The sequence below is a fragment of the Ranitomeya imitator genome, chromosome 6 (genome assembly GCF_032444005.1).
Source record: "Ranitomeya imitator isolate aRanImi1 chromosome 6, aRanImi1.pri, whole genome shotgun sequence".
Classification (NCBI taxonomy): Eukaryota; Metazoa; Chordata; class Amphibia; order Anura; family Dendrobatidae; genus Ranitomeya; species Ranitomeya imitator.
In genome coordinates, this window is record NC_091287.1 from 538,515,735 (window position 1) to 538,543,620 (window position 27,886).

At 41.1% G+C, this 27,886-nt stretch overlaps 1 protein-coding gene across 1 annotated transcript in view; it reads left to right on the plus strand.

The window, feature by feature from the left end:
- The window catches only part of PHF20L1 (PHD finger protein 20 like 1), a 110,131-nt gene that overhangs the window by 51,381 nt on the left and 30,864 nt on the right, over positions 1-27,886 (plus strand). Inside the window, exons 9-12 of the mRNA XM_069731936.1 lie at positions 4,042-4,237; positions 5,717-5,887; positions 9,443-9,640; positions 26,554-26,769. Of these exons, the coding sequence (XP_069588037.1) occupies positions 4,042-4,237; positions 5,717-5,887; positions 9,443-9,640; positions 26,554-26,769 (781 nt within the window). The remainder of the gene's footprint in view (positions 1-4,041; positions 4,238-5,716; positions 5,888-9,442; positions 9,641-26,553; positions 26,770-27,886) is intronic.

The following is a 27,886-nucleotide window of genomic DNA, read 5'->3' on the forward strand; positions in this document are numbered from 1 at the left end:
TCGCTCGCTCTCCTTCTCGCGCTCTCGCTCGCTCTCCTTCTCGCGCTCTCGCTCGTTCTCCTTCTCGCGCTCTCGCTCGTTCTCCTTCTCGCGCTCTCGCTCGCTCTCCTTTTCGCGCTCTCGCTCTCCTTCTCGCGCTCTCGCTCGCTCTCCTTCTCGCGCTCTCGCTCGCTCTCCTTCTCGCGCTCTCGCTCGCTCTCCTTCTCTCGCTCGCTCTCCTTCTCGCGCTCTCGCTCGCTCTCCTTCTCGCGCTCTCGCTCGCTCTCCTTCTCGCGCTCTCGCTCGTTCTCCTTCTCGCGCTCTCGCTCGTTCTCCTTCTCGCGCTCTCGCTCGTTCTCCTCGCGCTCTCGCTCGCTCTCCTTGCGCTCGCGCTCGCTCTCCTCGCGCTCGCTCTCCTTCTCGCGCTCTCGCTCGCTCTTCTCGCGCTCTCGCTCTCCTTCTCTCGCTCGCTCTCTCTCCTTCTCGCGCTCTCGCTCGCTCTCCTTCTCGCGCTCTCGCTCCCTCTCCTTCTCGCGCTCTCGCCCTCCTTCTCGCGCTCTCGCTCGCTCTCCTTCTCGCGCTCTCGCTCGCTCTCCTTCTCGCGCTCTCGCTCGCTCTCCTTCTCTCGCTCGCTCTCCTTCTCGCGCTCTCGCTCGCTCTCCTTCTCGCGCTCTCGCTCGCTCTCCTTCTCGCTCTCTCGCTCTCTTGCATCCGGGAGAAGTCAGTGTTCGGCATTTAGCAGCGGAACCTTTTAAGTTTGGGTTACCTCATCTCCGGTGATGAGACCTGAAACGCGTTGTATACCATTTATCACAATAAACCCAATCTGCTTTGACAATATTGTAAAAGTGTGAGATTTGATTAGGCCGGGGATCACCGTAATCTCCAAATGTAAAGATTGGAGGAGGACAAACAGTGATATCACTGGTTCCCAAAGAGACCAGCCAGCGCTGCTGTCCAGAAGCGGTGGCCGAGCGTGCACGCTTCATTCCTGCCCAGTTCACAAATGTAAAGGGTTCTTCCCATCTTCATAGATGGATATTGTCAGATAGTGTTTGGAAATGCAATCAATTTTTCAGGTTAGTGCTTTCTAACATTCTCAGCCTTTATTTTTTGGACTTTCTTATGTTTAGCGATGTGCCTCGTTTTCTATAGAACTGCTGACGTCTGCTACCTTCAATGACCATTGAGCTGTTGTAGTTGATGTGCAATAAACGGTCTTTGTTTACATGTTGTGGATATAATTAATGCATTTAATATAATTAATGTCTTACTGGCTTTGTAATGTTTTTCTCAAAAAAAACCCCCCACAAACTTTTAGCCTAAAATGGGCAAATATTCACATTTATTCTGTCGCTAACTTCCACTGTCTGTAAAGTCATTCGCCGTCTTGGAAGATTTTGGATTTTGAGCGCCGTTAATAAAGAAATCAGCACAAAGTATAATGGATTTGTCCTCCAAAGAAAGAGCGGAGACAGCGGCTGCCGATCCTGCACAATCGTATACATATAATAAACACGTACAGATGTGATCGCCGGCGCGCGACAGACACGGCTGTGTTATATGCTTCTGTGCCTGTTATTTTATAGATGCCTCCTCCCTGCCTGATTGTTCCCATTGTTATTTTTTATGCACGTTTTTCATATGACCAAATAGGATCACCAAAGCCAGACGCTCCTCAACTTCGTAAAGTTGCGTAAATAGACTGTTGATCAATTAAAACATTGAAAAACTCCCTTTGCAGGCAAAAATGTTTTTGGTAGGATTTTGTGTAAAGCTTGATGTACTGTTTTGTATGAAAAGTACTCCTTTTTTTATGGAACTTCTATGGGATTGTGTCAGCAGGTTTTTGCTATGTAATCTGTAAAGACTGAGACCAGCGATGTGTCACTTACTAGGCTGCGTTTTTTGGTTTCAATACAATCAGTGTTTTATCAGTAGGAGATTATCACTGCAGGACTAGGTGTCTCGTGCCTCCTAGTCCAATCAGAACTGATTGGCAGCTTTCTTTTAATACACGTTGCAAATCAGTGGTGTGGGCGGAGTTAAATTCAGAAGCAGCCAATCCGTGATGTGGGCGGTGTCGCAATCACACAGGTTGATTCAATCAGAGTGCATCGACACGCCCCCAATTCACTTCCATGCTATTTTGCATATGCCTCCAAAGCTTGATTTCTCTCTCTGCACTGGAACGTTAGCTGACTACAAAACGGGTGTCATTTTTTATAGTTATGGTAAGACCTTACACCACAAGTTTCAGTACTGAAGTCGTCCTGACAATGACGAGTTCCCTTTAAAAAAAAAACCCAAAAAACCAAAAAACAAACCAGTGAAAAAACCACATCTTATAAATTGTACAAACTTTTCTTTTTTCTCTGGATTATTTTTGCATCTATTTGTTCTTTTATTGTTTGTCTTGTAACACCTTTCCTAGTTTTATTTTAATGGATTTGTCAAGATGCAAATATTTTGTTTCGCAATTTTGTAGCATTTTATAGTCCTATGTGCCGATAATGTTAATCGAAAAAATAGCGCAAACTTCTAAATGGTTGTAAATTATTCCTCTGCGTAACATTTCTTCCACTGAGTAATCTTGGACCCGAAAAAGAGGTAATTGTCTCTGCTGAAAACGGACGACGATTCATGGTGATGCATAAGTGTGTTTTAAAATTCCAGATTTATTTTTCTCTAATTGCTATTTCTAAGGCTTCTTTTACGCTTACCGTGGTTTTGCGTCCCGTTTTTGCATCCCCAAAAGATTTCTATGGGGCCGCAATAATTCCACGGAGCGCCGTACACCATATGGCGGTGAGGGCCGTATTTACGGCCGTGAAAAAATATCGAGCCTGCTCAATCTTTTTCAGGGCTTACAGTCACTGCCCCCATTGAAAATCAGTGGGGCCGCAAAAACAACAGAACCTTGTTTTATCGTTGCAACGTGACTTCCAGTTTTGCGGAACGCCGTTTTTTTTCTCCAATACTTTTTCCATAGTATTGGAAACCTGAAAAACGGCAATCCGCAAGTTTTTTGTGGTCTGTTACAGCTGCGGACCGTGAAAATTGCGGCTATACGGGCTGCAATAACGGCCCGCAATTACGGGCCGCAAATATCCCGGTAAGTGTAAAAGACGCCTAATGCGTGATATTTTCAGAGAACGCAATATTGATAGTATATACCGTACCTAAAATGGACCGCGAGTATCAGATTGGTGGGTTTCCACCTCCAGGCAACATTGAGTCTCCTTATCAAGTGAACATCAGAGGTGCCAACAATCCGACATTGCCAAGCAAATGTTTAAGGTTCTGTCCTAACAATAGACTTGAAAAAAACCTCTGAACTCCTCTGATTTAGCCATTTTTTTTTTCTGGTTTGCACTACAACGCTCAGAGATATTCACATGTATTGTTGTTTGAGCACAATATGTGAAATCTCTGCTTGCAGCCAACTGGGTGTTTCTTTAGAGTTATCTTTGAGGGTCGTTTGCGTTCACCCCTCCCAGATGTTGCCAATCACAGCTCGATATCTGATCTATAAGTCTCTGACCTTGTCGAGCTGTGATTGGCAACATCTGTGAGGGAGGCGTGAAGGCTAACGCTCCCAGAGAAGACTCTGAAGAAGCGCCAAGTTGTACTGCATGCATAGATTTCACATACTGCGCTCCGGAAGCAACAAATATGGATATCTCTGCAATGGAGCGATACAGCACTAAACCGAAAAGAGAGGCAGAATCACAGGAGCACAGAGATTTTTTTTTTTTTTAAAAGAAGACACTAAATTTCAGAACATCAATATTTATTCCGTTAGTTGCCATTTAACTATTTTCTTTAAATTTATATTTGACAACAATCAATTTTTGTCAGTTTTTTTTGTATTCTTTTAATGTATAATCTACATAATTTTACCTTTATTTTTTTTATCAGTGGACATTTCTGTCATTTGTTTTTCATTCTTGCTTTTCACATTTGCGTTTCAAAAATGATTTCTTGAATTCTGTGTAATGCAAATATAACTGTGATCCTTTTTTATTTATTTTTTTCTTATTTTTTTTATTTTTTATTTAGGCAATTACTCCCATTCCTCAGAGTCAAATTGAAGCAGATATATGCTACACTAGTACGACAGTGAGACCTTTGCTGTTGCCGCCATGTTTGTCTTCCGGGAAGTCTCGCAGCAAGAAAGACAAACAGGAGCCTGTCGATGCCACAGGGTGTCAAAAGTCCCCGTCATTATCCATTATTGATCTGCAGCTAAATCAAGGCGAGGATCTGACATTTCCAATCTCCTGTCTTGGTGCTCATGCAGCAATAAAAACTAGTTTCAAAATCTAATTGCAAAAGTAGTTACATTGCAGGATGGGGTCAGGTTATAGTTAATTTTTTTTTTCTATTTACTTTTAGATTATATGATGATTATATGATTTTTTTTTTCATTTTTTTTTATTTTACATTTTTACGAAGGTTTTCAATGAATAGAGGAAAATTGGCTATTGCTATCAAACAAAATTTTCCTATTTCTCCAGACACCTCCACCCTAACATCAATCAAGTGGAGAGTAGTTCGGTCTTGTGGGGTACTGTAATGGGTACTAGGGCAATGCCTGAGAAACTTTCTAAATAATTACAGCACAAAACAACTATTCAGATCAAGCACAGGGACTTGGACAAACGGTTCAGTACCCTTCTTTTGTACAGTCACAGCGGTGAACCCAAGAATAAGCAACAGAAAAAAAAAAGCAAAACAAGTTGGTGGGGAAGGTGTGCACCGAACTGATCGGCCAAGGGTTCACTTAGCGCATGGCTTGGTTTGAACAGTCATTTTGTGCTAACAAGACTCCCTTTAATTCACACTTAACTCTTAATTCCAACTTTTTTAGTGGTCTCTTTTAGTTGGATGAATTCTCAAAACTCTTTCCTCAGCTTGCTGAAGTTTTTTTTTTTTTGTGTAAAACTAAAAGCTAAAATAGAAAGCTAAATATTAAAAACTAGTTGGGCCTTTCCTGTTGTTAATTTTCACTTAGTAATTAAGTAAAATATTAAAATAATTATTTTTTTGTAGTTACAAATTTTTGTATTAAATTTTATTATATTAATGTGTGTAATTTCATTTGTCATTTTGTAACTTAATATTGTAAAAAAATATTAAGTACAATAATAAAAGGAAAAATGAAATAAAGTTAAGTACAATATTTAAATTAATATTTTACTTTACTTTTTTCTTTGTTTCTTATTGCTTTACTTAGATTTTTTATTTTATAAACTATAAAAAGTGAAAAAAGACAGGAAATTGAATATATCAATATAATGAAATTAAATATATAAATTTTATTTGTAATATCTTTTAATATTTACTTATTTTGTACTAGTAATTTGTTTTGTTTTACATCATTTTTATCATTTTGTCTTTCGAGGACAGGGATCCTTCTCAGGAAGATTTTAAGTTTTTTTTTTTTCTTTTTCTTGTACATAATTTCTTATATGCGGTGTATGTGTGTATGTATGTGTGTGTATATATAATATATATATATATATATATATATATATATATAATGTGTGTGTATGTGTGTATATATATATATATATATATATATACATATATATATATATATATATATATATATATAATGTTTTTTTATTTTTTAGTTCATGTTCACATTTGGAGATAAACTATCATTTTAACTAGAAATATAAAACTTTTTTCTTCTTCCACTTCGTAGTCATTGAAAGATCTTTCTTTATAGGTACACAATACAGCACAAATCTTTCTAAACCTTCTGGACGTAACAACCAGAGGCGAAGATCTCGGCGTCACACAGCTGAAGCCCCTGGCGTCACTCTCCACATACCTTTCCGTGAAGAAAACAGCCTTCTAAGTTACTCACAGACTCCGCAAGACCTTTCAATAGCCAAGGGTAATTAATAAATTTAATGCGTGCCCTTCGGTCAGGGTCCTCAAAATCAATTGTTTCCTGTTTCCAAGTTTTACTATTTTTTATTTTTTTTGGAATGGTCATTCAGTGAATCATTTTAAAAATATTTTTAAGTCCATATATTTCTGTGATTTTTTTTTTTTTTTTTTCTTTTTTGGTTGATATTTTTTTAAAATTGTTTCACAAATTTTGTTTCATTATCTCGGTGAATAATGTTGTTAAAGTAATTTTTATTTAATCGATTTCTATTTTTGTACACTTTTTGGGGTTGAATTAATTTTTCTTGTTAAATGGGTATTCCCATCTCCCAAGATCCTATCCCAATATGTAGTAGGTGTAATAATAAGAATATTCACAAATACCTCCCAATTAGAAATGTAGTATAGTTCTTCTAATTAGCTATGTCGCTTACCCCATGCGCAGGGTATTTCAGGAGCTTAGGTATCCATGGTTACGACCACCAACAAGTAACTAACTGTCACTCTGAGTGGTCGTAACCATGAATACCCGAGCTACTGCAATGCCCTGTGCGTGGGGTAAGTGACATAGTGAATCAGAAGAACTTTACTACGTTTCTAATTGGAGCTATTTGTTAGTATTATTATTATTATGACACCTGCTACCTTTTGAGATAGGATGTTGGAGATGGGAATACCTTTTAAATTAATTTACACGAATTGCCAGTTGCATATTTTCTTTCTTTTTTTTGTAACTGATTTCATTAATTTATTTTTTTTACTCATTTGAAACAAAAAAAAAAAGATTTTTAACCCCTCCTCACTTTAAATTTTTTGTTGTTGTCTATTTGGGTGAAAAAAAAAATATTATATATATATATATATATATAGTACAGACCAAGAGTTTGGACACACCTTCTCATTTAAAGATTGTTCTGTATTTTCATGACTATGAAAATTGTACATTCACACAGAAGACATCAAAACTATGAATTAACACATGTGGCATTATATACTTAATTTCAGTTGTTTCACACTTTTTTGTTATGTCTTATATTCTAGGTTCTTCAAGGTAGCCACCTTTTGCTTTGATGACTGCTTTGCACACTCTTGGCATTCTCTTGATGAGCTTCAAGAGGTAGTCACCGGGAATGGTTTTCATTTCACAGGTGTGCCCTGTCAGGTTTAATAAGTGGGATTTCTTGCCTTATAAATGGGGTTGGGACCATCAGTTGTGTTGTGCAGAAGTCTGGTGGATACACAGCTGATAGTCCTACTGAATAGACTGTTAGAATTTGTATTATGGCAAGAAAAAAGCAGCTAAGTAAAGAAAAACGAGCGGCCATCATTACTTTAAGAAATGAAGGTCAGTCAGTCTGAAAAATTATGAAAACTTTGAAAGTGTCCCCAAGTGGAGTGGTAAAAACCAAGAGCTACAAAGAAACTGGCTCAAATGAGGACCGCCCCAGGAAAGGAAGACCAAGAGTCACCTCTGCTTCTGAGGATAAGTTTATTTGAGTCACTAGCCTCAGAAATCGTAGGTTAACAGCAGCTCAGATTAGAGACCAGGTCAATGCCATACCTGGTTCTAGCAGCAGACACATCTCTACAACAACTGTTAAGAGGAGACTTTGTGCAGCAGGCCTTCATGGTAAAATAGCTGCTAGGAAACCACTGCTAAGGACAGGCAACAAGCAGAAGAGACTTGTTTGGGCTAAAGAACACAAGGAATGGACATTAGACCAGTGGAAATCTCTGCTTTGTTCTGATGAGTCCAAATTTGAGATCTTTGGTTCCAACCACCGTGTCTTTGCGCGACGCAGAAAAGGTGAGCGGATGGACTCTACATGCCTGGTTCCCACCGTGAAGCATGGAGGAGGAGGTGTGATGGTGTTGGGGGGCTTTGCTGTTGACACTGTTGGGGATTTATTCAAAATTGAAGGCATACTGAACCAGCATGGCTACCACAGCATCTTGCAGCGGCATGCTATTCCATCCGGTTTGCGTTTAGTTGGACCATCATTTATTTTTCAACAGGACAATGACCCCAAATACACCTCCAGGCTGTGTAAGGGCGATTTGACCAAGAAGGAGAGTGATGGGGTGCTATGCCAGATGACCTGGCCTCCACAGTCACCAGACCTGAACCCAATCGAGATGGTTTGGGGTGAGCTGGACCGCAGAGTGAAGGCAAAAGGGCCAACAAGTGCTAAGCATCTCTGGGAACTCCTTCAAGACTGTTGGAAGACCATTCCCGGTGACTGCCTCTTGAAGCTCATCAAGAGAATGCCAAGAGTGTGCAAAGCAGTCATCAAAGCAAAAGGTGGCTACTTTGAAGAACCTAGAATATAAGACATATTTTCAGTTGTTTCACACTCTTTTGTTAAGTATATAATTCCACATGTGTTAAGTCATAGTTTTGATGCCTCCAGTGTGAATGTACGATTTTCATAGTCATGAAAATACAGAAAAATCTTTAAATGAGGTGTGTCCAAACTCTTGGTCTGTACTGTATTGTGTGTGTGTGTGTATATATATATATATATAAACTCTTTCATACCAGTTTCATATTTTTCTATCATTTTTGGTTTATTTTTAAAAGTATTCTGAAGTGACTTTTCTCTAATTCCACAATTGTTTTTTTTTTTTTTCCACTAATTCCATTATTATTTTTTTGTGGGTGTTATCATTTCAAAATATTTTTAGCTTCTTTTCAGCCAATACTTGATTTTTTTTTTCTTTATTGAGTTTTTTTTTTCAAAATGTTCCAGGTGAGTAGTTTTAAAAATATTTATCTTATTTTAATATGCTTTAGCTTTTTCTTTTTTTTTTTTTAAATGATTTTAGGTTAAATTTATTTTTTTGTTTTAAATTAATTTACTCCCATTCCGATTTTTTTTTTTTTTTTACATTTCGTGAATAGTTAAAAAAAAAAAAAAAGTTTTCCATTCACCCTGCACTAGTTCCCATTTTTTGTTTTGATTGTTCATGATTCATTTGAATAAAAAAAAAAAAAAAAAAAATTAACTCTTTGAATATTTTTGTACAATGTTTAGGTTAAATTATTATTCTTTTTTTTTTTTAAATGACTGTACGTAAAATTCCAAGTCTTTGACGACTCTTGTTTTGTGAAGGGGCTGGACGAGGGGTTGGGTAACGGTTCATAACGGTTCATTATTTGGGTGAATAATCGAAAAAAAAAAAAAATGTTTAACCCTTTTTTACACCAGCGTTATATTTATTTATAAAGTTCTTAGAATTGAACGTGGTGAAATATTGATGTTTTTTTTGTTTTTTTGTTTATCGGTGTTGTTCTAACTATGATGATGAATGATGATATTAATAAATGATAATTTAGCGCTCTTACATGTTTTGATGTTTGATTTTACGTTACAAATGAAAAAGTTTTACCTTCGCCCGCCGATCCATGAAGATGTTTTTGTGTTTTTCCAGTTCCAAAACAAAAAAACAAAAAAAATAAAATTCCAATCATTTCCTGCCATATCGAGCAGAATGTCATGAGATCTGTCCTCCGGAACGTCATATTGTAATACTCTATCGCATTCTTTTGTTTATATAGTACCCGCTGTTGCCTTTGTGCCTCAGGAGAAGCTTGAACCACTTGACCTAAGCCGTAACGTGGAAGTTACAACATCTCCCATAATCCCAGCATCCACTTACCACATTGACTGCCCCACTAAAGAAAAAGAACACTTACAATTGATAACCTATTCTCCAAAAGCAATAGCTGATGGCAGAATAGCCTCGACGTCCGCAGGTAATACTCCTCTTCGCTTTCGCAAGCACGCGCCTCGTTTCTCATTGTACGCAGCCACACGGGCAAACGGCTTAACGCATCCCACGTCTGCCGCGACGTCAGGTAGGTGCTCGGCAATCTTTGCAGCTGCCGTAAGAAATCCTACAGGTAAAGCACGTTGTTTGATTATTTAGCAATGTTTCGTTGGTCAGGAATATCAACTTTTATGTCGACAGATTTCTGATAGTGACAAACCTATCGCTAGATCCCTTGCCAATCGATTTTTATTTCCCTATGGGGCACTTTTATTGCTCGAACTTTGCTCCATCTATTAACTATGGTGCTGCTGGAAAAAGCCCTCCGTAGCCCCATAGGGAATGAATAGAGAGGAGCACAAGCACGGTGCTCCGCTATAGCTCATAAACGTTCTCCGTTCTGCCGATCGTTCCAGTGGTTGAACTTTCCTCTATTCAATAGGTTATCGTTAATGATGAGCGAGCATGCTCGAGTAAGGTGTTATCCGAGCACACTCGTGCTTTAATAAGGTATATTCGGTATACTCGAATACTATGTTCGAGTCCCTATGTCTCGTGTTGTTCAACAGCGGCAACACAAGCAGGGATTACGTAACGGGCAATCCCTGCATGTGTTGCTGCGGCGAGACATACAACTGCAGCGACTCGAACATAGTATTCGAGCATGCCGAATATACTCTGTTAAAGCACGAGTGTGCTCGGATAATACCTTATTCGAGCACGCTCGCTCATCACAAGTTATCACATATCCTGACATCCCCTTTAATCAGGCAACATACTCCTTTTACTACTTTTAACGCTTTTTGCTTCTATCACAATATATTTTGTTGTTGGACGGACCCTTAAACAGCAAAAAAAAACAAAACCTATAGCTTGAGGGAGAGGTTTCTGCTGCAGTTGACTTTTCTCTGTGTGTCTGTGACACTGAGGGAAGTGCTGGTACAAGACTAGAATCATGCCAAGTACATATGATTCATCAAAGCGATGGAAAAAGACCCAAAAGACGCCGATTAGACACAATTTATGGCTGTGCTAGACAATAGGGCATAGAGAATTGGCCAGGAATTACATGCACAGATCGCAGTTAGAGTTCCCTATTGCCAAGACTGTAATTTATCTGATATCCGTAAGATAGGGATGTCCATAGGGTCCCAGTGATACCGGGTGCAAGGACTGCAGAGCCCTAAACTTGGATGGTGTAGAAGTGATGTGCATGCTCGACCTCCGCTCCATTCATTGACCATGGAACTGCGGAAAGTAGAGAAGCTTTATACCCCCCTTTCTCCAGCGGTTCCACAGACAATGAACCTGAGCAATCAGGTTTAGATTTTACACCGTCGGATTCCAGCCTTGTTCTCGCATCAATAACAAGTAAGTTATCCCCTATTGTATATTTAAGGGGATGACTAGCTATCTTTGGAATAACCCTTTAATTTTTAATGAAATTTTTCATTCTGAAAAATAATTATTTCAAGGAAGCCTGTCACAAAACTTTAGCCCCCCACAAACCATTAGAATGACTGTTTAGCCATTTAAGGGTTAAGCCAGTCAATCCCTTTGACCCCAAAGTGCTTTCAAAAATTGTAGTTTGACGTTCAGTGTGTTGGGGTGAAACGTTGGGCATGCACTTACAGCTCCTCAGCCTCTGCTGTGTTCTTGAACTTACAGCACTCTCCTCTTCCTGATTGACAGGTCAGTGGTCATTGTACCAGAGCAAACAATGTCCGTCAGCCAGGGGAGTGCGCTGTTGGCCTCTGCTGTACTCCAAACATAAGACGCTTGACATTGGGCATGCACTTACAGCTCCTCAGCCTCTGCTGTGTTCTTGAACTTACAGCACTCTCCTCTTCCTGATTGACAGGTCAGTGGTCATTGTACCAGAGCAAACAATGTCCGTCAGCCAGGGGAGTGCGCTGTTGGCCTCTGCTGTACTCCAAACATAAGACGCTTGACATTGGGCATGCACTTACAGCTCCTCAGCCTCTGCTGTGTTCTTGAACTTACAGCACTCTCCTCTTCCTGATTGACAGGTCAGTGGTCATTGTACCAGAGCAAACAATGTCCGTCAGCCAGGGGAGGGCGCTGTTGGCCTCTGCTGTACTCCAAACATAAGACGCTTGACATTGGGGATGCACTTACAGCTCCTCAGCCTCTGCTGTGTTCTTGAGCTTACAGCACTCTCCTCTTGCTGATTGACAGGTCAGTGGTCATTGTACCAGAGCAAACAATGTCCGTCAGCCAGGGGAGGGCGCTGTTGGCCTCTGCTGTACTCCAAACATAAGACGCTTGACATTGGGGATGCACTTACAGCTCCTCAGCCTCTGCTGTGTTCTTGAGCTTACAGCACTCTCCTCTTGCTGATTGACAGGTCAGTGGTCATTGTACCAGAGCAAACAATGTCCGTCAGCCAGGGGAGGGCGCTGTTGGCCTCTGCTGTACTCAAAACATAAGACGCTGTAAGTGCCTTGGGGCGTGACATTGGGCATACACTTACAGCTCCTCAGCCTCTGCTGTGTTCTTGAACTTACAGCACTCTCCTCTTCCTGATTGACAGGTCAGTGGTCATTGTACCAGAGCAAACAATGTCCGTCAGCCAGGGGAGGGCGCTGTTGGCCTCTGCTGTACTCCAAACATAAGACGCTTGACATTGGGGATGCACTTACAGCTCCTCAGCTGTAAGTGCATCACCACACCACAGTGCACTTCTGGACCGAACTTCAAAACACAATTTCTCGCACTTAAAAATCTCTGACTCTGCTAAAAAAAAAAGACAAGGTCTGTCGATTATAACCGTACATGTAACATAGGAAGACTTGAGTACTGGGAGGGAAATTCTGATATCTACAGAATAATTTTTTTCTTTTCATTCCTTACCTGATTGCAGAGGGTCAGGTTTGACCATTTGGGGTCCTAGTGTTCTTCTACCTATAAGATTATTCTCGGAGCTCTTGGTGAATACTGTAAGATCTCCCGACACTACAATATTGTCAATAATCTACAATTTATCAAATGTAAATCACAGAAGAGAAGACGGTGACATAATTGGGACCTGTGTATTCATTAGTGACAAGCACCTATAAAAGGATCAGTCACCAGGGCAAAAGTTACTTTTTTTTTTTGCTCTTGTTTTATTGCCGCATTCCGTTTTTTTTTTTTTTCATTCTGCATTTGATTAAATCAAGACCAGAAAAATCAGCACCAAATATAAAGGCCATATGTTGGATTAAAAAAAAAAAATAAAATAATAATAATGTCATTCTCAGGTGAGCAGCGAGCTGGTCACTTTTGACCTGGTTGACTGGTCCTCATTAAGGAAACGACAGCACGATTCAACACACTATTGCTAAGATAGCGAGATGAAGAACACAGACGTTTCCATTTTAAAGGATTAGAAAATCGTGGCTGCGTTTTTTCTAAAATCAGAGGCGTACCAGTCAGAAGGTTGTGTGGCTCAGCCACTGGGCAATCCACAGGTCTAGTAGCCCAAACTGAAGCTGTCGGCTCAGGTCGTTAGATCCTCCGAGCAGAACTTATATTTCTAATCCGTCCATCTGAACCTTACCGATCGTTCGCCAGATGAGTCCTGTGCGTACAACTGTATATACCGGTGTATTCGTAAATAGATTTAAGGTTTTCCTGAGACTTTTGTAATCACCAATTTGTTGAAAAGGTCATCAATATTCTATCGATACTGTCCGGCCTCTACAACTCCAACCAATCAGCTGATTTAAAGGGGTCGTCCAGGACTATTTTTATATTTTATTATTGGCATAACAACTAACATACAGGTAGTTGCTGACCGAGCCAATTATGTGCCTGTTTTACCCGGCACAGGGTGGTAATTGGCCGACTGCTCCTGCCGGAAATTCAGCTGCTCCACCACAACAGAGCAGCTCTTCCTCTTCCAGGCTGCTCTGTTGACGGACGTGACCGCCACTTCATGCTGATTGACAGGAAGTTAGGTAATCACGCCTCGTCAACTGAGCAAAGTGGAAGAGAAGCAGCTGCTCTGTCGACGTATCAGTGGAAGCCACTGTGCCGCTGGCAGGGATCTGTTCCGAGCACAACACGAAAGGTAGTTTGCCTGTAACCTCTTAGACCCATAATAAAAAAAAATGTAAGTAGTATTGGATAAAACCTTTTAAGGATATCATTCCAAGATGGTTAGATCATCGATGTCAAAATCCTGAGAAACCCCTTTCTTTTGACACCTTTTTTGGTATCCTTGGTCACTCCTTACAGGGTCTTTAGTTTAGTTTAGTTTCTATCGCTCCATCTTCCTATCCTGAATGTATTGGTGTGAAATAAATGTGACAGCAAAATAAAATTCTATTCACCTGCTGCCATAGAGCTGATCTGCAGATAAATTCTATTTGAAACACCTTCACCAGTGTAATTGGATGTGCAGCTGAAGGAAGATGATGAATTGTCGTTCTCCCTGCAGCCGCTGGCTCCCGGTCAGCCATGTGGCACCAGGGGTGTGAGCAGTCGGAGCTCACGTCACATTGGGCGTGATTTCTGTGCACGCCCACGTACTGCAGCTTAGCTACTATATGGTTGAGTAGGAGCAGAGCTTCAGTTCTCGGCAACAAAGAGCCGCACTTGTACAAGCGGAAAGACCTATATCCAAATGGCCGCCCTGTAACTGTACGATCCTGGGCGGCTCCGACAAAATCACCGCGTAGGCTACAAACTGAAAGCGGACAAGTTCTTCTCTCTTTATGCCACTTATACCAACACAATATATAGGAGTCAAGGAATACGCAGAAGAGGAAGGATGAAAGATGCAGTGAGATATCTATAGGCGCAAAAACATGGGTTTTGACTTTTCCCTACATGTAAAAGCTGGAGAATAAAAAAAAAAAAAAAATTGCAACATTGACTGAAAATCAACACACGAAAAATCCAAAGTTGTATTCATAGATGGCAAAAAGTAGAGTCCGCGTGACTCCCGTCTGTTCATAAAGCCGACAGCTGCTTTATGTCTGGACATTTGGACAATTTTATGAAACCTTGGTCGGTAAAGAAAGCAAATTATTGGATCCTTGGACTAATCAAGCAAAATACTAAATATAAGAAAATCCAATTTGTTGGAAAAGATTGTCGGAAAAATCAAAAGACGACGACTAACAATGAGGTGGATGGAGGCGATCCCAACGAATATAAATGTTACGATCAAGAGATCTAGAAATCAACTTGTTTAAGAATTAATTTTGGCTTTAAATACACTTGAGATTCTTTTTTTTTAAAATAATTTTTGTTTTGGACTTCTAAGATTTTGGTTGTATCCTTAACCCCTTCATGACCCAGCCTATTTTGACCTTAAAGACCTTGCCGTTTTTTTGCAATTCTGACCAGTGTCCCTTTATGAGGTAATAACTCAGGAACGCTTCAACGGATCCTAGCGGTTCTGAGATTTTTTTTTCGTGACATATTGGGCTTCATGTTATTCGTAAATTTAGGTCGATAATTTTAGCGTTTATTTGTGGAAAAAAATGGAAATTTGACGAAATTTTTTTAAATTTCGCAATTTGCAAATTTTTAATTTTTATTCTGTTAAACGAGAGAGTTATGTGACACAAAATAGTTAATAAATAACATTTCCCACATGTATACTTTACATCAGCACAATTTTGGAAACAAATTTTTTTTTTTGCTAGGAAGTTATAAGGGTTAAAATTTGACCAGCGATTTCTCATTTTTACAACGAAATTTACAAAACCATTTTTTTTTTAGGGACCACCTCACATTTGAAGTCAGTTTGAGGGGTCTATATGGCTGAAAATACCCAAAAGTGACACCATTCTAAAAACTGCACCCCTCAAGGTACTCAAAACCACATTCAAGAAGTTTATTAACCCTTCAAGTGCTTCACAGCAGCAGAAGCAACATGGAAGGAAAAAATGAACATTTAACTTTTTAGTCACAAAAATGATCTTTCAGCAACAATTTTTTCCCTCCAAAGGTAAAAGGAGAAACTGGACCCCAAAAGTTGTTATACAATTTCTCCTGAGTACGCTGAGACCCCATATGTGCAACGGGATAAAATGGATCCTAAAATGTGTTGGGCAATTTCTCCTGAGTACACCAATACCTCACATGTGGGGGTAAACCACTGTTTGGGCACACGGCAGGGCTCGGAAGGGAAGGCGCGCCATTTGACTTTTTGAATGAAAAATTTGCTCCAATCGTTAGCGGACACCATGTTGCGTTTGGAGAGCCCCTGTGTGCCTAAATATTGGCGCTCCCCCACAAGTGACCCCATTTTTGAAACTAGACCTCCCATGAAAACTATTCTAGATGTGTGGTGAGCAATTTAAACCCCCAGGTGCTTCACAAAAGTTTATAACGCAGAGCTGTGAAAATAAAAAATCATTTTTCTTTCCTCAAAAATTATGCTTTAGCAAGAAATTTTTTATTTTTGCAAAGGTAACAGGAGAAATTGGACCCCAATAGTTGTTGCCCAGTTTGTCCTGAGTATGCTGGTACCCCATATGTGGGGGTAAACCACTGTTTGGGCACACGTCAGGGCTCAGAAGGGAGAGAGCACCATTTGACTTTTTGAACGCAAGATTGGCTGAAATAAATGGTGGCGCCATGTTGCGTTTGGAGACCCCTGATGTGCCTAAACAGTGGAAACCCCTCAATTCTAACTCCAACACTAACCCCAACACACCCCTAATCCCAACTCTAGCCATAACCCTAATCACACCCTAACCCCAACACACCCCTAACCACACCCCTAACCACAACCCTAACCCCATCACACCCCTAATCCCACCCCTAACCACAACCCTAACCCCAACACACCCGTAACCATAACCCTAACCACAAGCCTAATCTTAACCCTATTTCCAACCCTAGCCCTAATTCCAACCCTAAGGCTATGTGCCCACGTTGCGGATTCGTGTGAGATTTTTCCACACCATTTTTTAAAAATCCGCAGGTAAAAGGCACTGCGTTTTACCTGCGGATTTACCGCGGGTTTTCAGTGTTTTTTGTGCGGATTTCACCTGTGGATTCCCATTGAGGAACAGGTGTAAACCGCTGCGGAATCCGCCCAAAGAATTGACATGCGGAAAATACACCGCAGCATTTCCGCGCGGTATTTTCCGCACCATGGGCACAGCGGATTTGGTTTTCCATAGGTTTACGTGAAACTGTAAACCTGATTTAAAACTGCTGCGGATCCGCAGCCAAATCCTCCGCACCGTGTGCACATAGCCTAATTCTAACCCTAGCCGTAACCCTAACCCTAGTGGAAAAATAAAAGTAAATATATTTTCTTTATTTTATTATTGTCCCTACCTATGGGGGTGATAAAAGGGGGGGTCATTTACTATTTTTTTTATTTTGATCACTGTGATGTTTATCATAGTGATCAAAATGTACCTGTAACGAATCTTCCAGATTTTGGAAGATGGCGGCGCCCATGGACAAGACGGACGGACACCAGGAGGCTCGGTAAGTATGAGGAGGTGGGATCGGAGCACGGGGGGGAGCAGACAGGAGCACGGGGGGGAGCGGACAGGAGCACGGGGGGGAGCGGACAGGAGCACGGGGGGGAGCGGACAGGAGCACGGGGGGGAGCGGACAGGAGCACGGGGGGGAGCGGACAGGAGCACGGGGGGGAGCGGACAGGAGCACGGGGGGGAGCGGACAGGAGCACGGGGGGAGCGGACAGGAGCACGGCAGGGAGTGGAGCATGGACAGGACGGAGGACTGGGGAGGAGATCGGTGGCGAGGGCAGATCAGGGTTTCCAGCCATGGCCGATGATATTGCAGCATCGGCCATGGCAGGATTGTAATATTTCACCACTTTTCATAGGTGAAATATTACAAATTGCTCTGATTGGCTGTTTCTCTTTAAATAACCAATCAGCGATCGTAGCCACCGGGGGGGCGAAGCCACCCCCCTGGGCTCAAGTACCACTCCTGTCCCTGTAGGTCAGGTGAAATTGGAGTTAACCCTTTCACCTGACCTGCAGGGACGCGATCATTCTGTGACACAGCATCGGTCGGCAAGGGGTTAAGGCGTTGTTACTTTTTAGATGCCACCTAGTTTGTTGTCTCTGAACGTTGGCAATCCTGAGCGTTATCTCCACGCCGGGGTCTTCAGCGGGAGCCTGAGGAAAAGAAGAACGTTCTGTATCACACTTTGTCATGTGGTCAACAATTTTACAAATCGACTGCGTTAAAGAATAAATTATAGGCTGGAAATACGTCCGATATTACATTTTAGCTATTTATATCATGCAATCATGGCCGAAAGTGTTGGCGCTCTTGAAATTATTCCATAGAATGAAGTATTTTCTCCTAGAAAATTATTGCAATTACACGTTTTGTTCTACACATGTTTATTTCCTTTGCGTGTATTGCAACAACAAAAAATGGGGGGGAAAAAAGGGCAAATTGGACAACTTTTCACACAAACCCCCCAGATTATTGGCATCAAAACAAAATTGTGGGTAAACAACTTTGTTTTCAGCATGTGATGCTCGTTCAAACTCACTTGTGGCAAGTAACAGGTGTGGTCAACATGAAAATCACACCTGAAGCCAGATAAAAAGGGGAGAAGTTGACTCAATCTTTGCATGTCACTTAGCATGGAGAATAGAAAGAGGAGAAGAGAACTGTCTGAGGACTTAACCAAAATAACAATTTCAAGGGTGCCAACACTTTCGGCCATGTCTGTATATATATTTAGTATATATTTCATACCATTGCCCTTTTGATACAGAACTTTGCATTTCTTTTTCAAAAAATTCACACTCCTTTTTTTTTTCTTGCCTTTTTCATTGACGTTTTCTACATCAAATCCTTCCCAAACAGCGCAAGTTGGTTCATGAGTTTTGCGTAAAATTTAAAAGCGCCCTTAATTTTTTTATCTTTTATCTTTCTTCCCCCCCCCCCCTATTTAAAATCGAAAAAAGGTCTTGTGTTGTGCTAAAACGTTGCCTAAAAATTTCAGACGGGGAAGGGGAGGACATTTGCATAAAATAGTTAGTTTCTTTTTTCTTTTGCAAATTGTGAATCGGCTAAAAACATCACAATGGCGACTAGAAAAACACAAACATAAAAAAAAGTGCAAATTAAAAGAATAAGGTACGAACGAAAAATAGGTGAAAAATGCCGAAATAGGCACCGATGCAATAATGAATCCGGCCGTCAGTTTAATACATTGTTACTTTTTAGATGCTATTTTGTTTTTCTTGCAAATGCTTTTTTGACCCTTTCTTATTCTAAGACGTAGCGAGTCGTCGCCAGTTCCGCACTCCCCGTGTGCGAGCGTTGCGTGCGTGGCGGCCTATTCACATGGAGACCCCCCCCACTCGTTTACCTTGTTTTGTGAAGCTCTGCTCCGGATTATCAAATGCCGGATTAAAAGGAATCATACTCAGATATCAGACGGTCAGCAACAGACGGCGGAGGCCTAGAACAGCGCACTAGAGCAGTCCCGTTAACCCCTTCTCTCCATACTCATGGGAGGATGGTTTCGCACTAGAGCAGTCCCGTTAACCCCTTCTCTCCGTACTCATGGGGGGGATGGTTTCGCACCAGAGAAGTCCCGTTAACCCCTTCTCTCTGTACTCATGTAGGGGGAGGGGGGGGGGTTGTTTCCGTCACTACAGAACCCGCCTGGAAGCTTTCATCATCCTATAATTATAAGGAGCGAAAGGCAAAGCACACCGAAGGGTTAAGCGCTTCCTCTCGCTCTTCACACAACGACAGCCATTATTTCACGTATGACATGAGCTGGAGAGAAGGAAGAAAAAAAAAATAGAAAAGCTCATTGATTCCCGGCCTAGTAGAAGAGCACGTGCAGCAGAATGGAGGATGGTGGGAGTTGTAGTTCTCCTAGGCCGTGTGACACGGCAGATCATCTGTAAGGTTGTGATGTCGGGTGGGATCGCTCTGCAGGGGAGATGTTCCGGACTTCCTTCTATCCTCGGAATCTTGTGACGTCGGAGAATTCGGATTTAATCAAGATTGTATCTTCTTCACCAAAAGGCGAAAGCAAATGTAAAAAAAAAGTTTCTTACATTTTCCGTTTAATAGGTTTAATCCACCCCACCCCCGCCAAATCAGCTCCTTCCAGGGGGTCTCCCTCCGCCAATGTTGCTCCTCTCGCTCTCACCCCCCCCCCCCAACCTTAAATCTGCTTTTAGTGCACATACCAATCTACAAATATCTCAATTCTCGTTCCCTATAATTCGCCATCCACTATCGCCGATTTAGGCAGTTTCGTTTCAACAGCACTCTGCCAGCACTGTAGGAGCTGGAACATCCCTTTACTCATTTCCCAGCATGCACTGTTCCTAGTATGTATTAACATGTCAAAACAGGCAATAAATAACATGGTGCACAGAAGCGAGACACCTAGTGGTTGACATTTTTGTAGAGATTTCGTTTTTTTTTTTATTTTATAAATCACATAATTTATATATTGAGGTGAAGTTGTCTGACAGTGCAGGAAACATTGGCGGTAACTTAGGGAGTGGTCTGTGATTTATTTTTACTGTCCACACGGCCTACGTAAAAGAGTACTGCTATTCTTAAAATAAAAAAATTACATTTTTTTTTCTGTATGCCTTTTTCCAGACTTATTGTATATATTTTTTTTCTTCTGAAACAACTAGTAGCAAACATTACGTATCCAGATACCAGTAAGACACATTTCTGGCTTAGGTTTGCCCTTGTTTGCTTTTATGTACATGACGGTATATGTTAGTGAGATGTAGCAAGTCTTAGTCTCACTCGTCAATGCTCATATTCTCCATAATCTAACAAGGAATCCTCTTTTCTCAGAATTCTACATTGTGGCGTTCCTCTTCTATTCCTCCTGGAAATTTAGGAATACACTGATAGCCGCGTGTGTCGATTGGTGGGCGTGGCCCATTCATTGGCCTATCAGTGCTGACCATACCAGTCACGCCCCTTTTGAAAAGAGCTATAGTACAGAGGAATAACTGAGGAATAATATAATATATTAATATTCAGTACAGACCAAAAGTTTGGACACTCCTTCTCATTTAAAGATTTTTCTGTATTTTCATGACTGTGAAAATTGTACCTTCACACTGGAGGCATCAAAACTATGAATTACCACATGTGGAATTATATACTTAACAAAAAAGTGTGAAACAACTGAAAATATGTCTTATATTCTGGGTTCTTCAAAGTAGCCACATTTTGCTTTGATGACTGCTTTGCACACTCTTGGCATTCTCTTGATGAGCTTCAAGAGGTAGTCACCGGGAATGGTCTTCCAGCAATCTTGAAGGAGTTCCCAGAGATGCTTAGCACTTGTTGGCCCTTTTGCCTTCACTCTGCGGTCCAGCTCACCCCAAACCATCTCGATTGGGTTCATCTGGCTTAGCACCCCATCACTCTACTTCTTGGTCATACAGCCCTTACACAGCCTGGAGGTGTTTGGGGTCATTGTCCTGTTGAAAAATAAATGATGGTCCAACTAAACACAAACCGGATGGAATAGCATGCCGCTGCAAGATGCTGTGGTAGCCATGCTGGTTCAGTATGCCTTCAATTTGGAATAAATCCCCAACAGTGTCACCAGCAAAGCACCCCCACACCATCACACCTCCTCCTCCATGCTTCACGGTGGGAAACAGGCATGTAGAGTCCATCCGCTCACCTTTTCTGCGTCGCACAAAGACACGGTGGTTGGAACCAAAGATCTCAAATTTGGACTCATCTGACCAAAGCAAAGATTTCCACTGGTCTAATGTCCATTCCTTGTGCTCTTTAGCCCAAACAAGTCTCTTCTGCTTGTTGCCTGTCCTTAGCAGTGGTTTCCTAGCAGCTATTTTACCATGAAGGCCTGCTGCACAAAGTCTCCTCTTAACAGTTGTTGTAGAGATGTGTCTGCTGCTAGAACTCTGTGTGGCATTGACCTGGTCTCTAATCTGAGCTGCTGTTAACCTGCGATTTCTGAGGCTGGTGAATCCGATAAACTTATCCTCAGAAGCAGAGGTGACTCTTTGTCTTCCTTTCCTGGGGCGGTCTTCATGTTTCTTTGTAGCGCTTGATGGTTTTTGCCACTGCACTTGGGGACACTTTCAAAGTTTTCCCAATTTTTCAGACACTGACCTTCATTTCTTAAAGTAATGATGGCCACTCGTTTTTCTTTACTTAGCTGCTTTTTTCTTGCCATAATACAAATTCTAACAGTCTATTCAGTAGGACTATCAGCTGTGTATCCACCAGACTTCTGTACAACACAACTGATGGTCCCAACACCATTTATAAGGCAATAAATCCCACTTATTAAACCTGAGAGGGCACACCTGTGAAGTGAAAACCATTCCCAGTGACTACCTCTTGAAGCTCATCAAGAGAATGCCAAGAGTGTGCAAAGCAGTCATCAAAGCAAAAGGTGGCTACTTTGAAGAACCTAGGATATAAGACATATTTTCAGTTGTTTCACACTTTTTTGTTAAGTATATTATTCCACATGTGTTAATTCATAGTTTTGATGCCTTCAGTGTGAATGTACAATTTTCATAGTCATGAAAATACAGAAAAATATTTAAATGAGGTGTATCCAAACTTTTGGTCTGTACTGTACAATATATATAATATAATTATAGTGCGGTATTATAAATGAGGCGCCAAAATTGTTATTTCGCAAAGAATATTATTATTTACTAAAACGGACAATTGGCTGCAAGGAAATCACCTTCTCGATATTAATGTAGCAGAGCTGTGTTTGTCCGTTCTTTTGGTGCTACATTGAATGGAAGGAATACTTAGCTTAAATAACAAATTTGGCTCTGCTACATCCCAGGTTTTTTATTTTTTTTTGCCTGGGATCTTAATGAAATCATGCTGTAAACCAATAGAAATGGTGCCAGCTCCCTGTGCATGCACACTGCGGGCTCGGCATTGCTATCTAGTATGAGGCCGCGAGTCGGATGCTCCAGGCAGCTCGGCCACAGTCCTGTTCCTTCTATATTCAGGACTCTTGATTTCTGCATTTATTTCCTTTGGATTAATTCCATCAATATAAATCCAGCTTCATTTCCCGTGTGGACTATTGAGAGTGGCCGTGAATCCTTGCAGGCGGCTGCTGCCTGAGTATTGATCAATGAAAGGGCAAAACGTAAAATCTGCAGCATCTATGTAGCAGCCAAAATGCAAACGGATGTGAGTGCAGTGGATGTGGAACCCCGAAGGGTGTAGTGGACAGTCTGTAATAACAGTGAGAAGCCTACAGGAAGGGGAGAAGGTGAGCTGTAACATCTCGTATTGTGCATGGTGTATCCTGTGTTATCTAATATATATATATATATATATATATATATATATATATATATATATATATATATATATATATATATATATATATATATATATATATATATATATACATACATACATATAGGTGTTATCAGTCATTGTACAGGAGGAGGAGGAGGTGAGCTGTGACATCACCTATTGTGAATGGTGGATCCTATGTTATCTACTGTACATAGAGGTGTTATCAGTCATTGTACAGGAGGAGGTGAGCTGTGACATCACCTATTGTGAATGGTGGATCCTATGTTATCTACTGTATATAGAGGTGTTATCAGTCATTGTACAGGAGGAGGTGAGCTGTGACATCACCTATTGTGAATGGTGGATTCTGTGTTATCTACTGTATATAGAGGTGTTATCAGTCATTGTACAGGAGGAGGTGAGCTGTGACATCAGCTATTGTGAAAGGTGGATCCTGTGTTATCTACTGTATATAGAGGTCTTATCAGTCATTGTACAGGAGGAAGAGGTGAGCTGTGACATCACCTATTGTGAATGGTGGATCCTATGTTATCTACTGTATATAGAGGTGTTATCAGTCATTATACAGGAGGAGGGGGTGAGCTGTGACATCAGCTATTGTGAATGGTGGATCCTGTGTTATCTACTGTATATAGAGGTCTTATCAGTCATTGTACAGGAGGAGGAGGTGAGCTGTGACATCACCTATTGTGAATGGTGGATCCTATGTTATCTACTGTATATAGAGGTGTTATCAGTCATTGTACAGGAGGAGGTGAGCTGTGACATCAGCTATTGTGAAAGGTGGATCCTGTGTTATCTACTGTATATAGAGGTGTTATCAGTCATTATACAGGAGGAGGTGAGCTGTGACATCACCTATTGTGAATGGTGGATCCTGTGTTATCTACTGTATATAGAGGTGATATCAGTCATTGTACAGGAGGAGGAGGTGAGCTGTGACATCTATTGTGAATGGTGGATCCTGTATGATCTACTGTATATAGAGGTATTATCAGTCATTGTACAGGAGGAGGAGGTGAGCTGTGACATCACCTATTGTGAATGGTGGATCCTGTGTTATCTACTGTATATAGAGGTGTTATCAGTCATTGTACAGGAGGAGGAGGTGAGCGCTGACATCAGCTATTGTGAATGGTGGATCCTGTGTTATCTATTGTATATAGAGGTGATATCAGTCATTGTACAGGAGGAGGAGGTGAGCTGTGACATCACCTATTGTGAATGGTGGATCCTGTGTTATCTACTGTATATGGAGGAGTTATCAGTCATTGTACAGGAGGAGGAGGTGAGCTGTGACATCACCTATTGTGAATGGTGGATCCTATGTTATCTACTGTATATAGAGGTGTTATCAGTCATTGTACAGGAGGAGGTGAGCTGTGACATCACCTATTGTGAATGGTGGATCCTGTGTTATCTACTGTACATAGAGGTGTTATCAGTCATTGTACAGGAGGAGGAGGTGAGCGCTGACATCAGCTATTGTGAATGGTGGATCCTGTGTTATCTATTGTATATAGAGGTGATATCAGTCATTGTACAGGAGGAGGAGGTGAGCTGTGACATCACCTATTGTGAATGGTGGATCCTGTGTTATCTACTGTATATGGAGGAGTTATCAGTCATTGTACAGGAGGAGGAGGTGAGCTGTGACATCACCTATTGTGAATGGTGGATCCTGTGTTATCTACTGTATATAGAGGTGTTATCAGTCATTGTACAGGAGGAGGAGGTGAGCGCTGACATCAGCTATTGTGAATGGTGGATCCTGTGTTATCTATTGTATATAGAGGTGATATCAGTCATTGTACAGGAGGAGGAGGTGAGCTGTGACATCACCTATTGTGAATGGTGGATCCTGTGTTATCTACTGTATATGGAGGAGTTATCAGTCATTGTACAGGAGGAGGAGGTGAGCTGTGACATCACCTATTGTGAATGGTGGATCCTATGTTATCTACTGTACATAGAGGTGTTATCAGTCATTGTACAGGAGGAGGTGAGCTGTGACATCACCTATTGTGAATGGTGGATCCTATGTTATCTACTGTATATAGAGGTGTTATCAGTCATTGTACAGGAGGAGGTGAGCTGTGACATCACCTATTGTGAATGGTGGATCCTGTGTTATCTACTGTATATAGAGGTGTTATCAGTCATTGTACAGGAGGAGGTGAGCTGTGACATCAGCTATTGTGAAAGGTGGATCCTGTGTTATCTACTGTATATAGAGGTCTTATCAGTCATTGTACAGGAGGAAGAGGTGAGCTGTGACATCACCTATTGTGAATGGTGGATCCTATGTTATCTACTGTATATAGAGGTGTTATCAGTCATTATACAGGAGGAGGGGGTGAGCTGTGACATCAGCTATTGTGAATGGTGGATCCTGTGTTATCTACTGTATATAGAGGTCTTATCAGTCATTGTACAGGAGGAGGAGGTGAGCTGTGACATCACCTATTGTGAATGGTGGATCCTATGTTATCTACTGTATATAGAGGTGTTATCAGTCATTGTACAGGAGGAGGTGAGCTGTGACATCAGCTATTGTGAAAGGTGGATCCTGTGTTATCTACTGTATATAGAGGTGTTATCAGTCATTATACAGGAGGAGGTGAGCTGTGACATCACCTATTGTGAATGGTGGATCCTGTGTTATCTACTGTATATAGAGGTGATATCAGTCATTGTACAGGAGGAGGAGGTGAGCTGTGACATCTATTGTGAATGGTGGATCCTGTGTGATCTACTGTATATAGAGGTATTATCAGTCATTGTACAGGAGGAGGTGAGCTGTGACATCACCTATTGTGAATGGTGGATCCTGTGTTATCTACTGTATATGGAGGAGTTATCAGTCATTGTACAGGAGGAGGAGGTGAGCTGTGACATCACCTATTGTGAATGGTGGATCCTGTGTTATCTGCTGTACATAGAGGTGTTATCAGTCATTGTACAGGAGGAGGTGAGCTGTGACATCACCTATTGTGAATGGTGGATCCTGTGTTATCTACTGTATATGGAGGAGTTATCAGTCATTGTACAGGAGGAGGAGGTGAGCTGTGACATCACCTATTGTGAATGGTGGATCCTGTGTGATCTACTGTATATAGAGGTGTTATCAGTCAGTGTAATCTTGATTGTATTGATGGTGAGACTGCCCAAAAGTATTCTGTAAGGAGCTGGAAATATGACTCTAAAATAGCTATTGTGGAAAAAAAATATATAATATTTTTTTGTAATCTAGATTGAGATTAAATACAAGACACAAGAAAAAAATACATTCAACAAAACACTAAATTTGTGTGAATTTAGGCAATTGTGGTGCTCCCTTGATTTTTATTTTCCTATGATATTTATCCAATATTCTATAAAGGGACATCTTGTTCTCCTCTGTGAGGACCAGGTCTGTACAATGATTACAGCGATCCTCCAGGATATAATGGTGGACGCTAATCTTCGGGAATTCGTGTAGAAATTGCAAAGATTTTCTTAATTTGTTTGTCTTTTGCTACTTTAGAGTTTTTACATTTTTTTTTCCCACTTGTCCTGTTAGTATCAGTATATGTGAACGTTTCCTCTGTTCCGCAGCCCCGGAGTCTCATCCGCTCTCATTACTCACCGCCTTGGCGTCACCAAATAACCTGAAACCGCCTAAACCAAGCAAGAAGAAAAAGTCCTCTGCTCTCCCGAGCGCGGAAACGACGGAGACGTCATCTCCTGCTGCTGCAGAAAACAAACTCTCTAATAGTTTGCAGGAAAAGATAATAAAGAAAGTAAATGATAAAGACAAGCAGCCGGAAGTCGGTAAAGTACTGAAGCTTTTATGTACAAACAACAAGATTGTTCTTAAGGCAGATTTCAACCAATTCTCAAAAGTAGCTAAAACCCACCCCATGTCACATTGTTTAGTGCTCCTATATACCAATGCACATGTATGGGGAAAATAATCATCAATATGCATACCCTATATACACAGGACAGTAATACTTTTTTTTTCGTCCTGCACTTATCCTGAGTTGCATCCTGTATTATACTCCAGAGCTGCACTCACTATTCTGCTGGTGCAGTCACTGTGTACATACATTACATTACTGATCCTAAGTTACATCCTGTATTATACTCCAGAGCTGCACTCACTATTCTTTTGGTGCAGTCACTGTGTACATACATTACATTACTGATCCTAAGTTACATCCTGTATTATACCCCAGAGCTGCACTCACTATTCTGTTGGTGCAGTCACTGTGTACATACATTACATTACTGATCCTAAGTTACATCCTGTATTATACTCCAGAGCTGCACTCACTATTCTGTTGGTGCAGTCACTGTGTACATACATTACATTACTGATCCTGAGTTACATCCTGTATTATACTCCAGAGCTGCACTCACTATTCTGCTGGTGCAGTCACTGTGTGCATACATTACATTACTGATCCTCAGTTACATCCTGTATTATACTCCAGAGCTGCACTCACTCTTCTGCTGGTGCAGTCACTGTGTACATACATTACATTACTGATCCTGAGTTACATCCTGTATTATACCCCAGAGCTGCACTCACTATTCTGCTGGTGCAGTCACTGTGTACATACATTACATTACTGATCCTGAGTTACATCCTGTATTATACCCCAGAGCTGCACTCACTATTCTGCTGGTGCAGTCACTGTGTACAGTGGGGCAAAAAAGTATTTAGTCAGTCAGCAATAGTGCAAGTTCCACCACTTAAAAAGATGAGAGGCGTCTGTAATTTACATCATAGGTAGACCTCAACTATGGGAGACAAACTGAGACAAAAAAATCCAGAAAATCACATTGTCTGTTTTTTTAACATTTTATTTGCATATTATCGTGGAAAATAAGTATTTGGTCAGAAACAAAATTTCATCTCAATACTTTGTAATATATCCTTTGT